At 46.8% G+C, this 16,416-nt stretch overlaps 2 protein-coding genes across 13 annotated transcripts in view; one reads left to right on the forward strand and one right to left on the reverse strand.

Moving 5' to 3' along the window:
• The first annotated feature begins 863 nt into the window (after positions 1–863).
• Positions 864–1,678, forward strand: LOC718673 (histone H3.3A-like). The gene has a single exon (XM_077982007.1). The coding sequence runs from the start codon at positions 952–954 to the stop codon at positions 1,360–1,362; it is 411 nt and encodes a 136-aa protein (XP_077838133.1). The 5' UTR covers positions 864–951; the 3' UTR covers positions 1,363–1,678.
• Positions 1,679–5,201: 3,523 nt separating this feature from the next.
• The window catches only part of SLC6A16 (solute carrier family 6 member 16), a 40,583-nt gene continuing 29,368 nt past the window's right edge, over positions 5,202–16,416 (reverse strand). For 4 of the 12 annotated variants that reach the window (XM_028839702.2, XM_077980837.1, XM_077980835.1 and 1 more), the window contains 11 exons: positions 15,584–16,092; positions 14,998–15,155; positions 14,685–14,811; positions 14,295–14,470; positions 13,947–14,057; positions 13,522–13,763; positions 9,482–9,668; positions 8,844–9,045; positions 8,238–8,397; positions 6,163–6,325; positions 5,202–5,951 (listed from right to left, as the gene is read on the reverse strand). In XM_028839702.2, coding sequence (XP_028695535.1) covers positions 5,682–5,951; positions 6,163–6,325; positions 8,238–8,397; positions 8,844–9,045; positions 9,482–9,668; positions 13,522–13,763; positions 13,947–14,057; positions 14,295–14,470; positions 14,685–14,811; positions 14,998–15,155; positions 15,584–16,092 — 2,305 coding nt within the window. In that variant the 3' untranslated portion in view covers positions 5,202–5,681. Of the gene's footprint in view, positions 6,326–8,219; positions 8,398–8,843; positions 9,046–9,481; positions 9,669–13,521; positions 13,764–13,946; positions 14,058–14,294; positions 14,471–14,684; positions 14,812–14,997; positions 15,156–15,583; positions 16,093–16,416 lie in introns of all 12 variants that reach the window. The other 8 variants (XM_077980842.1, XM_077980840.1, XM_077980836.1 and 5 more) reach the window with 5 other exon arrangements.

Here is a 16,416-nt window from a genome sequence, read left to right on the forward strand (position 1 = left end):
CAACATGGTGAAACCCCATCTCTACTAAAAATACAAAAATTAGCCGGGTGTGGTGGCGAGGGCCTGTCATCCTAGCTACTTGGGAGGCTGAGGCACAAGAATCACTTGAACTCAGGAGGCAGAGGTTGCAGTGAGCCGAGATCACACCACTGCACTCTAGCCTTGGCGACAGAGACTCCATCTCAAAAAAAACAAAAAACAAAAAACAAAAACAAAAACAAACACAAAAGGTGGGTATGCTGGAGTGGAGGGTATCTGGTAGACACGCCTGGCAGCAATAACTGAAGCACACCCTGAGGTTGAGGGCTGCTGCATGGAGGTTGCTGGGGGAGGGTGCTAAGTGAAAGTGTTATGTAAACTGCATGCATTTTGCAGGTGGTTGTGGTTCTCCTATCCAGCTCACCACCACCGGATCACCCTGTAAGTTCCCTCAAATAAACCCTATGTCTCGTTTGCTAGCCCTGGGTCTCTTCGTCAGCCTCTTGAACCTGGTGCCATCCCTGTTGAAGTGTCCCGCATGTCAGGGAGGCAAATTAGAAAGCAGAATTAGGCCAGGTGCAGTGACTCACACACTTTGGGAGGCTGAGGCGGGCGGATCCCTTGAGGCCAGGAGTTCGAGACCAGCCTGGCCAACATGGCAAAACCCCACCTCTACTAGAAATACAAAAATTAGCTGGACGCAGTGGTGTGCACCTGTAATCCCAGCTACTTGGGAGGCTGAGACGTAAGAATTGCTTGAGCCTGGGAGGTGGAGGTTGCAGTGAGCTGAGATCGCGCCACTGCACTCCAGCTTGGGCAATAGAGCAAGGCTGTCTCAAAAAAAAAAAAAAAGAAAAAAAAAGAAAGAGAATTGTGTTCGCAGCCGCCGTCGCTCTCTAATGCCAGCGCTGCCTCTCGCTCGCCAAGCTCCAGCCGAAGGAGAAGGGGGGTAAGTAAGGAGGTCTCTGTACCATGGCTGGTACAAAGCAGACTGCCTGCAAATCGACCGGTGGTAAAGCACCCAGGAAGCAACTGGCTACAAAAGCCGCTCGCAAGAGTGCGCCCTCTACTGGGGGGGTGAAGAAACCTCATCGTTACAGGCCTGGTACTGTGGCGCTCCGTGAAATTAGATGTTATCAGAAGTCCACTGAACTTCTGATTCGCAAACTTCCTTTCCAGCGTCTGCTGCGAGAAATTGCTCAGGACTTTAAAACAGATCTGCGCTTCCAGAGCGCAGCTATCGGTGCTTTGCAGGAGGCAAGTGAGGCCTATCTGATTGGCCTCTTTGAAGACACCAACCTGTGTGCTATCCATGCCAAACGTGTAACAATTATGCCAAAAGACATCCAGCTAGCACGCCGCATACGTGGAGAACATGCTTAAGAATCCACTATGATAGGAAACATTTCATTCTCAAAAAAAAAAAAAAAAATTATCTTCTTCCTGTTATTGGTAGTTCTGAACGTTAGATATTTTTTTTCCATGGGGTCAAAAGGTACTTAAGTATATGATTGCGAGTGGAAAAATAGGGGACAGAAATCAGGTATTGGCAGTTTTTCCATTTTCATTTGTGTGTGAATTTTTAATATAAATGCAGAGGCGTAAAGCATTAATGCAAGTTAAAATGTTTCAGTGAACAAGTTTCAGCGGTTCAACTTTATAATAATTATAAATAAACCTGTTAAATTTTTCTGGACAATGCCAGCATTTGGATTTTTTTAAAACAAGTAAATTTCTTATTGACGGCAACTAAATGGTGTTTGTAGCATTTTTATCATACAGTAGATTCCATCCATCACTATACTTTTCTAACTGAGTTGTCCTACATGCAAGTACATGTTTTTAATGTTGTCTGAATTCTGTGCTGTTCCTGTAAGCTTGCTATTAAAATACATTAAACTATAAAAAAAAAAAAAGAAGAAAGAAAGACAGAGAGAAAGAAAGAAACAGATACCAAGAAGGAAATAAAATACTTTTTTTTTTTCTTTCTTTTTTTGAGATTGTAAGCCCCTACTTTTCAATCCCCCTCTCCCAAGTTCCACCTCCAAAACTGGACCAGGATGGTGGGGAGGTGGGTGTGAGGGGCCTTGAGGCAGAAAGGAGGATGAGTGCCTGGGTTCCCAAAAGGGAGGAGGTTGAAGACCCGGACTATTTGATGAGAAGGAGGAGCCCACCACTTTCTCTCTCCCATCCCCACATGACCCGATTCAATAGCATGAGTCTTCAAGCAGATAAAGCATTTGGACTGGGGGATGGAGGGGCTGGGCTAATAGAGCACAGGAGCCAATGGGTGATGACACGGAGCGGCACGCGCCCTCCAGCCCTCCTGTCTTCAAGCTTGAAGAGCCAGACTTCAGAGGTCTGGAAACTCCGGGTGCCTCTGCTCTTTCCTTTCTGCAGACCCACCTCTTGAGTCCTGCCTGCCAATGGTGGGGGTGTCTTCTTTTCCTTTATCACTGAAACTTACCCGTGGGCTCTAAGCAATCTAAAAGGCTGAGATCTCTGAGCATTTAAGGGAAACCCATTTCCTGGATCTTTGGGAATCCCAGTCACCTCTGCCCCCATCTCCAGCAGGTAACTGACAGGCCCCAGTCTCTTTGTGGGGAGTACTTCAGCACCCTCATGGCACTACCCTCCCACAAGTTCTCAGAGACCCACTCAGTGATCATCCACTGGGCAAGTTCAGTTGATTTGATCCTGGGATAAAAACCAGTGGTTTCCGGTACTGAGCAGCAATGGGACCCTTGGTGGGCTCAGCAAAACAGCTTGTTAGTAACTGGTTGTGGCACTGATTTACAGATGTACTCAGTCCACAACACAATGTTAAAACCTCGAGTGCAACTTTTTAGAAATAACTTTAGGCCTATAATAGGATTATCATGTATCAGTAGCAAGTGCATTAATATCTTTCCCATCTTTGTTGAAGTCACCATTTCCCAGGTTTCCCTTGGCTAAAGGCCAGCCCCTGGATAAGGCAAGCCTAGTGATCTAGCATCTGAGTTTGCCAGAGCAAGGGGAGGGCAGGAACTCAGGGCTGGACATTTGGCTTTAGAAAGACTGTGATATGGTTTGGCTGTGTCCCCATTTAAATCTCAACTTCAGTTGTATCTCCCAGAATTCCCATGTGTTGTGGGAGGAACCCAGGGGGAAGTAATTGAATCATGGGGGCTGGTGTTTTCCATGCTATTCTCATGATAGTGAATAAGTCTCATGAGATCTGATGGGTTTATCAGGGGTTTCCACTTTTGCTTCATTTTCTCTCTTGCCGCCACCATGTAAGAAGTGCCTTTCGCCTCCTGCCATGATTCTGAGACCTCTCCAGCCATGTGAAACTGTAAATCCAATTAAACCTTTTTGTTCCCAGTTTCAGGTATGTCTTTATCAGCAGCATGAAAACAAACTATACCAGTATAGTAAACTGGTACCAGTAGAGTCGGGCATTGCTGAAAAGATTCCCGAAAATGTGGAAGCAACTTTGGAACTGGGTAACAGGCAGACATTGGAACAGTTTGGAGGGTTCAGAAGAAGACAGGAAAATGTGGGAAGGTTTGGAACCTCCTAAAGACCTATTGAATGGTTTTGACAAAAATGCTGATATGAACAATAAGGTCCAGGATGAGGTGGTCTCAGATGGAGATGAGGGACTTGTTGGGTACTGGAGCAAAGAGGACTCTTTGTTATGTTTTAGCAAAGAGACTAGTGGCATCTTGCCCCTGCCCTAGAGATTTGTGGAACTTTGAACTTGAGAGAGATGATTTAGGGTATCTGGCAGAAGAAATTTCTAAGCAGCAAAGTATTCAGAAGGTGACTTGGGTGCTGTTAAAAGCATTCAGTTTTAAAAGGGAAATGGCATAAAAGTTCAGAAAATTTGCAGCCTGATGATGCAGTAGAAAAGAAAAACCCATTTATGAGGAGAAATTCAAGCCAGCTGCAGAAATTTGCATGAGTAGCAAGGAGCCTAATGTTAATCCCTAAGACCCTGGGGAAAATGTCTCCAGGCCACATCAGAGACATTCATGGCAGCCCCTCCCATCACAGGCCCAGAGGCCCAGGAGGAAAAAGTGGTTTTGTGGTCCAGGCCCAGGGTCCCTGTGCTGTGTGCAGCCTAGGGACTTGGTGCCCTGTGTCCCAGCCACTCCAGCCATGGCTGAAAGGGGCCAATGTACAGCTCAGGCTGTGGCTTCAGATAGTAGAAGCCTCAAGCCTTGGCAACTTCCACGTGTTGTTGAGCCTGTGGGTGCACAGAAGTCAAGACGTGAGGTTTGGGAACCTCTGCCTAGATTTCAGAAGATGTATGCAAATGCCTGGATGCCCAGGAACAAGTTTTCTGCAGGGGCAGAGTCCTCATGGAGAACCTCTGCTAGGGAGGGAAATGCAGTAGGGAAATGTGGAGTCAGAGTTCCTACTGGGGCACTGCCTAGTGGAGCTGTGAGAAGAGGTCTGCTGTCCTTCAGACTCCAGAATGGTAGATCCACTGAACGCTTGCACCATGAGCCTGGAAAAGCCACACTCAACACCAGCCCGTGAAAGCAGCTGGAAGGGGGGCTGTACCCTGCAAAGCCACCGAGGTGGAGCTAAGACCATGAGAACCCACCTTTTGCATCAGCATGACCGGGATGTGAGATCTGGAGTCAGAGGAGATCAGGGAGTTTTAAAATTTGACTCCCCTTCTAGATTTTGGACTTGCATCGGCCCTGTAACCCCTTTGCTTTGGCCAATTTCTCCCATTTGGAATGGCTGTATTTACCCAATACCAGTAACCCCATTGTATCTAGGAAGTAACTAGCTTGTTTTTGATTTTACAGGCTCATAGGTGGAAGGGACTTGCCTTGTCTCAGATGAGACTTTGGACTTTTGGGTTAATGCTGAAGGCATGATTGCTTGTGAAATGTGAGGACATGAGATTTGAAGGGGCCAGGGGCAGAATGATATGGTTTGGCTGGGTCCCCATTTAAACATCAACTTCAATTATATCTCCCAGAATTCCCATGTGTTATGGGAGGGACCCAGGGGGAGGTAATCGAATCATGGGGGCTGGTCTTTTCCATGCTAATCTCATGATAGTGAATAAGTCTCACGAGATCTGATGGGCTTATCAGGCGTTTCCGCTTTTGCTTCTTCCTCATTTTTTCTCTTGCTGCCGTCATGTAAGAAGTGTCTTTCGCCTTCCACCATGACTGAGGCCTCCCCAACCATGTGGAACTGTAAGTCCAATTAAACCATTTTGTTTCCAGTTTCAGGTATGTCTTTATTAGCAGTGTGAAAATGAATACAGACTGGAAGCCTTGTGACAGGAAAACTGAACATCTGAGACATCTATAGAAAAAAAAGATCTGCTTACATCCTGGAGTTAATGTAGACTGATTTATTGACCAACAGCATTACTCCTCCAGCTCCATTCCAGGAGACAGGCACCCCAGAAGTAGCAGGACTGGTAGACATCACTAGTATTGTATATAAGTTGTACATGTATGTGTGTTGAGGAAGATGATGGGGAAAACAATGATGGTGGTCACCAGATAAGATGGGACCAAGGAGGGGATTGCAAGGCCAGGCCCTATGAACCCCCTCCAAAGAACGCCCTCCTCTTGGAAATAAAAGTGGTTCTGGAACCAGGGACATCAACAGTTGCAAGCTGATATTAAGAGTTGCCCATTGGATCTGTTCTAAGGGATATGTGATGTGAAGCCAAATGAATGAAGTTAAGAAGTCACATGAGAGGTTGATGGGTACTTTGTTTCATCACCTTGTAGAATTTCTTCCTTTTGAACCTCTTTACTGGGTGTTAGCTGGTGACTTAGGGATAGGGATGTGGAGGCTGTAATAGGCCTGTCTCTGCTCTTGGGCCTGAAGGGAATCCTATGTATGAGGCAGTATACAAAGTATGCAGGGATGGGGAAGATGACAATGGCAAAAAGGGTGATCATCAAGAGCAGTGCCCATGGTGGGTATAGTCGAAGCACCTCTTTTGACTGTGGAGAGATGGGAAAAAGGTTCAGAATATCAAAATCCCCAAGAGAAGAAGAAGAGTTGTGGAGGGGAAGGGTGGGTGGGGAACTAAAGCAGAAGACCCATGAGTCTTCCGGCATAAAAGAATGAGATGACTGGGTTCTTTCACCCAGAGTGAATTGAAAGGTCTGGCCCCCACTCCCAAAGGGGTTCTGGGTCCTGGGGGAGGCTCACAGTGCTTGAGTCCCAGGACATGTAGGTGATCGGCTTCATACAAAGACGAACCATCACGGTCACAAACAGGATAAGCAGCACAACTGGACACACACAAGGCCACAGCCAACCATAGATGGGAGAGATGGGGTGGCCCAACAGGATCGTCAGGTCTGCAAGGAACCTGGGGAAGGGCCACCAGAGTGTGGGATGCCCAGTTAGGCCTCACCACCTTGGCGGCAGGGCCAGCCCAACCTTGGCATCTTTCAAACATTCTATTGTATCTCTAATCTCCTGTTTCATCTCAAGTCTTGTCCTCTCTCATCTTCTCCCTAGTCAGTCTGTCGTCTATCCCAACCCAAGAAAATTTTCCAAACACCCCTCTCCTGCTCAAGAACTTTCCATGGGTATCCAATGGCCTCAGAAGAAAGGTCAAGTCTCTTTCATTCATCCCATAAATATCAGAACGTCTATGATGTGCCAGGAACTCTTCTAAGTGCTGGATATCTAGCAGTGAACACAGATAAAAGAAAGTGGCATTTGGCCCCTGGGGAACGTATCTAGTTTATTTCAGCCACCTATCGAGTCTCCTTTAGTACATATTCTCAATTTCAATAAATATACAAGTGGGGTCTTTTGGTCTAGGGTGCCCATCACCCTATCTCCACCTATTCATCTGTCCAGGCTCTGCTCAAGCATCCTCTTCTCTAGGCCACCTTCCCTAACTCTCCAGTCTTCCTTAACTAATCATCTGTGTCCCCAGAGCTTCCCTGGCTACCTCTACTATAGACTTACATTCCACAGTTATGTCTTCCAGGTCTCGCTCCCAGATTATCTTGTTCTCTTTCCCAGGTAGCTCTACCTTCCAGAATCAGACCACTTCTCTTAATCCACAATTCTTCTACTTTTCACCAAGCCATTCTTAGCTCTCATTTGAAATATTACATAGCCTTCATGAGGCAGGGGTGGCTCATGCTTGTAATCCCAGCACTTTGGGAGGCTGAGGCAGGTGATCACGAGGTCAAGAGTTCGAGACCAGCCTGGCCAACATGGTGTAACCCCATCTCTACTCAGAATACAAAAAGTAGCTGGGCGTGGTGGCGCATGCCTGTAATCCCAGCTACTCAGAAGGCTGAGGGAGAAGAATTGCTTGAACCCGGGAGGCAGAGTTTGCAGTGAGCTGAGATCACACCACTGCACTCTAGCCTGGGCAACACCAAGACTCCATCTCAAAAAGAAAAAAACAAACAAAAACAAAAGAAATATTACATAGCTTCCAACTCTTATCCTGGCTTCACTCTGGACCCTTCCTGATCTATTCTCCACACAGCAGCCACAGATACCTTTTTAAAAAACATATCTAATAACGGCAACTCCCACCTGAAAATGTCATTCTCCTACTCAAAACCTTCCAATGCTTCGTCTCTCATTCTGCATACAAAGCTGACTCCTATAGTGGCTTACAAAACCCTACATGATTTGGCCCCCATCATTTCTCTAGTGCCATCTCCTAATATCTTCTATTCCAGCCTCTCTGACTTCCTTTTTTCTCAAAAACTCCAGGCATTATGTTTCCTCTGGCATTGGTAATTTCTGTTTCCCTGCAGGGAGCACTTTCCTCAGAGTCTTGTCATGACTCCCTCCCTCCTATTATCAGGAGTCTGCTCACATGTCACCTTATCAGAAAGGCCCTCCCTGAAGTCTGACCTGGATGGGTGCCCACACACACTCCCACTATGGGCCATCTGACCTCACCCTTTGATTCTTCCTATCACTTATATTCATTCTCAATGTTTTTATTCTTTATTTGCTAATTGGTTATTGTCTCTCTAGACCACTAAAATGTAAGCTTTCTGAGAATAGGAATACTTCTTTTATTCAATGCTCCTATCCTTGATGACTAAAACAGTGCCTGGCACATATGCAGCACCCAAAATATATGTGAAAATGGATGAATGAATAAAAAGGTTTCCCAGAAGGCTCTGAAATTAAGAGTCCCTATGTCACACTAGTTGGGCAACAGTGGAGGCAACAAGAAAGGGGTCAACCTTCCCGATAGTCCCATGCTTTGTGAGAACCTGGGCTTAGGACTTCACCTCCTGGCCCCATAGGCCCAGGATACAGCCATGGTTTCAAATATGGCAATGACGATGATGGGGAAGACTATCCAGTGGTTACTCAGCAGTTTGATGAAGTGGCTGCCTGAAGGTTGAGTGAAGAAGAGGCCGCACGCGAACATGAGCAGAAAGAGTCCCACTGGAGAAAACATGAGATCTGGATCAAGGTTAGAAGTCAGGGCTGGGTGACAAGGGCTAAGTAGAGGTCACAGACCAGGACTGGTGGCAGACCCAGTGGTGGCCGGGCGTGGTGGCTTACATCTGTAATCCAAGCATTTTTGGGAAGCTGAAGTGGGCAGATTGCTTAAGCCCAGAAGTCTGAGACCAGCCTGGGCAACATGGCGAAAGCCCGTCTCTACCAAAACTACAAAACTGAGCCGGGCGTGGTGGCGCATGCCTATGGTCCCAACTACTGGGAAGGCTGAGGTGGGAGGATGACTTGAACCCAGGAGGCAGAAGTTGCAGTAAGCCAAGATCACACCACTGCACACCAGCCTGGACTACAGGGACCCTGTCCCCCAAAAAAAATCCCAGTGGTGTCAGGGGTCAGGGTCATTGTTAGGAGTAGGGCCTAGGTCAGAGTACCTATGAGCAGCTTTGTATGTTTCCTGAAGAAAGAGAAGTTGTCCTGGAGTGGAGTAACGATGCCCTGCATAATCCCTATTGCGCTGCTCAGCCCCATGGTCAGCAACATCAGGAAGAAGATAAAAGACCAGAAGACAGACAGAGGAAGGAAGGACATGGCTTCAACAAAAGACAGGAATACAAACTTTGGGCCCTCGCTAGCCTGCAAAGAGAGAACAAACAGGTGTTGAAGTGTCATTGAACTAAACAATAACAAAAATATATAGACAAGTATGCACTCTATCTTCCCTGGAAAACTGAAAATCCCTGGATCACTGAGAAAATCAGATCGCCAAGCCAGCCCATAGTGGGAGTGTGTGTGGGCACCAATCCAGATACGACTTCAGGGAGGGCCTTTCCGATAAGGTGACATGTGAGCAGACTCCTGAATAATAGGAGGGAGGGAGTCATTAATTTTTCTGACATGGAAAAATCAATCCAGCTAGCATTATCCTTGGAAGGCCATTCTGCAAACTATAGTACTTCGTATTACTAAGCGCCACAGATTATCCTGGTGCTTCTGGGATTTTTTCTCGTGCTAATAAAAGCTAAAATTTCTGTTGTGCCAAGGGCTTTCAGACTCAGTTTTTTTTACTGACCTTAAGAAACTGAGTCTCTATGTTGCATTCAGTCACCTCGCGGAGAACCATGCTTTTGATGTGCTGGGGAAGGCCATTGAACCAGGTGTTGTAGATGGAGGTTGGGTTGTCAAGCAGGTCGAGAGGGGGCCTGGCGTCAGGAGGCAGTTTCCCTAGGTTTATCAGCTTTAAAAGTATTTCAGCATTCCTGGGGATAGGGGGTTGAATCAAATTGAACCATTTGGCCCAGTAGGAGATGGTCTCCTTTTCCTTTATCTTCAAGATAAAAATGGCTATCACTGGCTTAGCATTAGTGATCTGGGTAAGATAGAGCCTGGGATGAAACCTAGAAGGCACCCGCCTTCAGGATCGTGAATTCGTTTATGTAATCCTGGAGAATTTATGACCGTGGGAGAGCCTAAGAGAAGCATTTTCTACAGTCTTCTTGGGGACTCAGTGGTCTCTGCTCTAGTGATGGGGTTTCTTATTCACTGTCTACCTTCCCTCTTGGCTGAGACTAACGGGTAAAAGCCAACTTTCTAAACCTCCTGTTACAGCATGTCCGGGAGCACAGAGACTATGATGATAATGTTCCCATGGAGTTGTGCTGTGTGAGAGCAGCTGCTGGTTCGACTTTTTGATGTGAGCCCTGCTGACCATTTTGGCCTCATATGTCCCTATGGCTCTCTTCACATTCCATGTTCTGGCCAGATTTAACTACTTACAGTTTCAAGGCCCATCATACCCTCTTACACACAATACCAACTCCACCCCCACCACCATTCTTCACTTGGCTAACTCCTACAAACCCTTAAAACTTCAGCTCATTGCTCTGTAAGAACTGCAATGGACAGCTTGCCAAGATTCACTGATAAAAGCAAAAGGCAAGCAAGTAGAGTTTGATCACATTTTAGAAAATAAAATACTATATGCTATTCCAGTAATAAGCTAGAGATTTGAACCAATTTTCTCATTGGAAATAATTTAAAAGGCTGGAGGAATTTTTTTTTTTTTTTTTTTTTTTTGAGACCAAGTTTTGCTCTTGTCCAGGCTGGAGTGCAATGGCGCAATCTTGGCTCACCGCAACCTCCGACTCCTGGGTTCAAGCAATTCTTCTGCCTCAGACTCCCGAGTAGCTGAGATTACAGGCATGTACCACCATGCCTGGCTAATTTTTTCGTATTTTTAGTAGAGACATGGTTTCTCTGTGTTGGTCAGGCTGGTCTTGAACTCCCGACCTCAGGTGATTCGCCTGCCTTGGCCTCTCAAACTGCTGGGATTACAGGCGTGAGCCACTGTGCCCAGCCTGGAAGATATTTTTAAATCTTCTAATGAAATAAAAACGTTGACAAGATAATAAGGAATCATCAGGCAAAAATTGAAGTACAGGCAAAGCAGTGGAGAAAGGGGACTTCCAAATATACTTTGTCCCAAAGATGTATGCAAAATGCAACAAACTAGACCTGCAGTTTCCAATTTTAAGACTTTTCAGATACAAAAGGGGGCCATGGAGGCCAGATATAAAGCACCAGAGCCTGCCCAAAATAAGGATCAGAATAGAAGTTCCCCACTTAAATCTGACAACTTCAAAGGGCTACACCTTCACAATAAAAATGAAGCAGAAGCTTTGCCCCTGGCCCTTCTCCACAACTGGGAATGCAAGGAAAGCTGGTTCAGAGATGATCTACAGATTTGATGCAATCCCAGTTAACACCACAGCAGGCTTTTTCTTTTTCTTTTTTGAGATGGAGACTCGCTCTGTCGCCCAGGCTGGAGCGCATTGGTGCAATCTCCACTCACTGCAACCTCCGCCTCCCAGGTTCAAGTGCTTCTCCTGCTTTGGCCTCCTGAGTAGCTGGGACTACAGGTGTGTGCCACCACACCCGGCTAATTTTTGTATTTGTTAGTAGAGATGGGGTTTCACCATATTGGCCAGACTGGTCTCAAATTCCTGACCTTGTGATCCACCCTCCTCAGCCTCCCAAAGTGCTGGGATTATAGGTGTGAGCCCACGCACCCGGGCTTGTTTTTCTTTGTATTTGATCATGTATGTATGCATATCTACTAAGCAATATAATAACCACTATCCTGACTTTTATGATGGTTAACCTCTGGGAAGCAGTAAAGGGATTATGATTAGAAAAAGATACATGGAGAGCAGCTAGGGTTATTCTAGTTCTTAATACAAGTGATGCTTACTTCATAGTTCGTTACACTGTACATTGTTTTATACATTTTTTTCTTCTTTTTTTTTTTTTTTTTTTTTGTTAGAGGCGGTGTCTCACCCAGCTGGCTTCAAACTCCTGGGTTCAAGCAATCCTCCCACCTCGGCCTCCCTAAGAGCTGGCATTACAGGCGTGAGCCACTGCTCCCAGCCTTGTTTTATGCATTTTTACATATGTATGTAATAGCTCATAATAAAAGGTTTCTTTTGAAAATACCCAAAAAGTTACCATTACACTCCCACCAGACTGGAAACAATTTAAAAGTCCAACCAAGTTTAATCAAGTGTTGTGCAAAAAGTAGAATAAATGGAAGTCTCACACATCCTTGATGGCAGGGTAATGCATTACACCACTTTGAAAACCAGACAATAGGCCGGGCGCGGTGGCTCAAGCCTGTAATCCCAGCACTTTGGGAGGCCGAGACGGGCGGATCACGAGGTCGGGAGATCGAGACCATCCTGGCGAACACAGTGAAACCCCGTCTCTACTAAAACTACAAAAAACTAGCCGGGCGAGGTGGCGGTGCCTGTAGTCCCAGCTACTCGGGAGGCTGAGGCAGGAGAATGGCGTAAACCTGGGAGGCGGAGCTTGCAATGAGCTGAGATCTGGCCACTGCACTCCAGCCTGGGCGACAAAGCGAGACTCCGTCTCAAAAAAAAAAAAAAAAAAAAGAAAAAAAAAAAGAAAACCAGACAATATATGATAAAACTGAAGATGAGCACACCCTACTCAGCAATTCCTTTCCTAACTATATGCTGTAAAGAACTCTTGCACACGCACACATGTATATTCCCAGGCATCTTCTAGAAGAAAATGGTGGTTATTTGTGAGGGTTAGGATTACTAGGAGAGGCCGGAAGCAGTGGCTCATGCCTGTAATCCCAGCTCTTTGGAAGGCAGAGGCAGGAGGATAATTTGAGCCCAGGAGTTCAAGACCTGCCTGAGCAATGTAGCGGGACCCCGTTCTCAAAAATTTAAACTAAAAAAACAAACAAAAAAAAAAACTTACTCTGGGAGAGAAAGGAAGAGGAGGAGGAAGAAAAAAAAAAGACTACTGGGAGAAATTCAATTCAGGGTTGCCTCCTCTGGAAGGCCCCATCTGACTAGCCCAAACAGAATTAATGGCTGTCTCCTGTCCCCACCTATCACTTCAGTTACCCGTTAGCATAAGTTTTTGGCTGTCTCATTCTCTCCTTTCCTTCTCCCTCCAAAATTGAAAACTTAATGAAACAAGGACTGTGGTCAGATTCACTTGTCCAAGTCTCTGTGGTATAGAAAGAATACTTCCTAAATGTCTGATGGATGTTTTTGAAATTAATGCCTAAAAATAAGAAAAATAAGAAACAGGGGTGATCAGACAATTAAGGTTCTAGTACAGAGAATCCTTTTGGAGTTTCTGATAGATTGACAGAAATCCCCAATTCAGGAGTTGACAGTTAAGGATGGGGCCTCCACCTCTCCATGTTTCCAAGGATCGCCTTGGAAGGGTCTCTGGCTGGTGTGGTCTTGGATGCTATTTTGTTGCGTATCTGGGATTAGAGTAGCCTTCAATGTTTGCCATTTTCAGTACATCCCTGTTAGCACATCCACTCTGAGGTGGAGAGCTGGCAATCTCTCAGTTTGAAGATTTCTTTCTAGGGTGACAAAAGGCTCTGAGAAGGATGATAATACATGATAGGAGATTCTATTGTCTCCATTTTTAGCTATGGGGAAGGTATGCAAGTGCACCCAAGGTCGAAATGTGTGAACGTGGATCTTTGCAGCGCCTTTAAGGTTAGGGTCTCCGGGTTTGAAAATTCCCTGGGGCTGGGACCCTCCACAAGGGGGCTGGCCTTACCTCTCACAGCAGCGATGTGTGATGATTGTCGCCCAGAAGCCCAGGACAGAGAAGTTGAAAGATGTGACAATCAACAAAGTGAGCAAGTTTATCACAGACACGAGAAAGGCATCACTGAGACAGTTGTTGGACTGGGGCATGTAGGAGGCTAAGGAGGCAACAGAGCCAAGGCCTATGCCTGTGTTAAACAAAACTTGACCCCCTGCTACAGACCACACACTCACATTGTACACATCCGATATCTGAAAGAGAGAAGACAAGTATAAGGGGGTTGTAAAAGAAGCAGCAGAGGACAACTATAATAGAAATGTTGCAGGGAGGAGAGAGGGAGATGCAGAAGGAAAGAATGGGGAAAGGAAGCTCTAAGAACAGGCAGCTGTGGTGCCCTACAAGGCCTGATGGAGGACTGAGGAGACAGATTTCACCTTGGCAACTACCAACTGTTGAAGGCCAAATTTTGCCCCTTCCAGCAGCAGACTCCGGATGAAGAAACCAATGATGATGAAATAAGGCAGCAGTACCAAGACACAGATCACCTGAATTAAGAGTGGGACATATCAGCACCTGTGTACCAGTAGGGGTCAACCAACAGGAGGGATCGAAAGTTCCGAGTCAGAAATGAGTAGGAGTTAGAAGAAAGCCTTTAGCAAGAGTCAGGGGCCAGTGGGAGTAAAAGGCCAGAGGAGCAAGAGATTAGGAGATCAACAAGTAACAAAGTGAGGTAAGGGCTAAAGCATCTGAGAATTTCAAGGAATCCAATACTGGTGGCTCACCTTCCCCGTGGACTTAAGCCCATTGATCATGAAAGCACCAACAAGACACCAGCAAACACAGAAGGGCAGGACCAGACTGTAGACCGGTGACCCGCCATCCTCGATTCTGTCTGAGGCCTTCAAGGTCTGCCGGTACCAGAAGTGTATGGAGGGTGCTGTCTGTTCACATGCAGGATCTGGGGGGGACCTGGCTTTAGACATGCCTGCTAGACAAAGTACCCCCTCTTCTTCCTTATCCCCTCTCCCACCTCCCTTTTCTCTTTCCCTCTCCCATTTCTTTTTCCTTCTTCTTCTTCTTCCTTGTCCCTCCCCACTCTCTTCTCTTCCAAATTCTCTTCTACTTTTACTTCTCCATTTTTCCCTTCTCCTCTTCTTTCACTTCCTCCTCACCAAAGCCACTGGAGTTCATCGTTAAGGGACATTTCTCCCATGGAACGGGAAACTGGAAGGACTGGCTCATGTAAAAGATGATCCAGGAATTGACCACATTGAAGTACAGGCCGAGGATGAAACACACCTGGGGGCCAAGGAGGACATGGCTGGGGAGGAAGAGCAGGGATAGGAAAAGGGAGGGGATTTGACAGAGGATTGGGGAACCAAAGGGATCTGACCCATGGAGGTATTCATGGGGCACATTTCAGGAGGAGGGTTGGGATGCGGGTGGGGTGTAAAAGTCAGGCCTGGGCAGCCATGGGCTCCTCACCATGAAGCTAGAATACCCCACACCACCAATCCAGGGGGCAATGATCTTCCATACACCCGTGCCACCCTGACGCATGCTCTGACCGGCTGCCATCTCCAGGAAGACAAGAGGAATCCCGACCAGGAACAGCATGAAGATGTAGATGGCGGCGAAACTGCCTGCAAAGAGGATTCAGGGGGGACTCTGAGAACCATGTCCTTTCAGTGCCTGGACTCCAGGAGCCCAGGAAAACATTCTCCCTACCAGCGACCTCCCCCAGGGTCACAGGCATCAGGGCTCACCCATGTCTACATCCCTCACGGTCCCAAGTGTCCAGTCTTCTGGCCCCCAATTCCTGGAAGACCAGAGTACCTAGTTTCCAGCCCACCTTGGACCCAGGCCTCAAGCTTTGCCATCCCCATGTTCAGATACCCTGAACCTCTACACCTCTCATGATTTTAGGTGTCCAGGGACCTGGCTCCTATCCTGCTCAGAGCACCAGGTCTTTGGTCTCTACATATCTCAGAAACATTCACGGTTAAAGCCTGGACAGGACTCTGTCCTGCTTGCCCCTTGTGGACTCAGGTTTCCTGGTCCCCAGACTTACAGCCTCCACTGTTAAGCCACAGGTGGGCAAAGCGCCAGAGACAAGATGGCTTCATAGAGAAGCCCACCTGAGCCAGAATGTACTCAGCTTTGCTGGACCAGAATGGACGGGCAAGGAGGACCTCACTCTCTTTCTTCTCTGTCATCTGCACCTTCTCGTACGTGGATTTCTGTTTCAGGATTGAGGCAGTTGCCGCCTCCAATACAGAAATTTGCTTTGGCTGACTGGCCCTGGCCTGAGCCTCAAAAACATGAGCCTCCCAGGCCTTAGCCTCTGCAACCCGGGCTGCTGAAACTTGGGCCTCTGAGGTCCCAGATGCCGCAGACCAGGTAAATGGACCCTTGTCTTCCCATGTTTGACTTCCTGGGACAGTGTCAGAAATCACTGTGCCAGTCCACGAGGTGTTTGCCAGCAAGGATGTCGAAGGCTGGGCCTCTGTCTTCATCCCAGACAGACTCCCTGGGGCAGCTCCAGCTTCTGCAAGGGAGGGTTCATCTTCCTGAACAGATCTGCAGGACACCAAAAACTGTAGATTATAGATTTTAGAGTCAAGTAACTACTGAGTTACAAAACAATCCTCAACATCTCCTCAAAGCAAACTTTATTTCTATCCGAACCACCACTGACATTCAAAGCATAAAAAAAAGTCTCCTGCATAAGTTTCACTTCTTAGAAATGTTTTCACGTGGCGGCTCATGCCTGTAATCCCAGCACTTTGGGAGGCCAAGACAGGTGGATCACCCGAGGTTGGGAGTTCGAGACCAGTCTGGCCAACATGGCGAAACCCCGTCTCTACTAAAAATACAAAAATTAGCTGGGTGTGGTGGTCAGCA

This window comes from Macaca mulatta, chromosome 19, assembly GCF_049350105.2.
Source record: "Macaca mulatta isolate MMU2019108-1 chromosome 19, T2T-MMU8v2.0, whole genome shotgun sequence".
NCBI lineage: Eukaryota > Metazoa > Chordata > Mammalia > Primates > Cercopithecidae > Macaca > Macaca mulatta.

Bases quoted from the DNA above. Each gene is read 5' to 3' on its own strand.
- LOC718673 (XM_077982007.1), top strand. From the start codon at position 952: ATGGCTGGTACAAAGCAGACTGCCTGCAAATCGACCGGTGGTAAAGCA.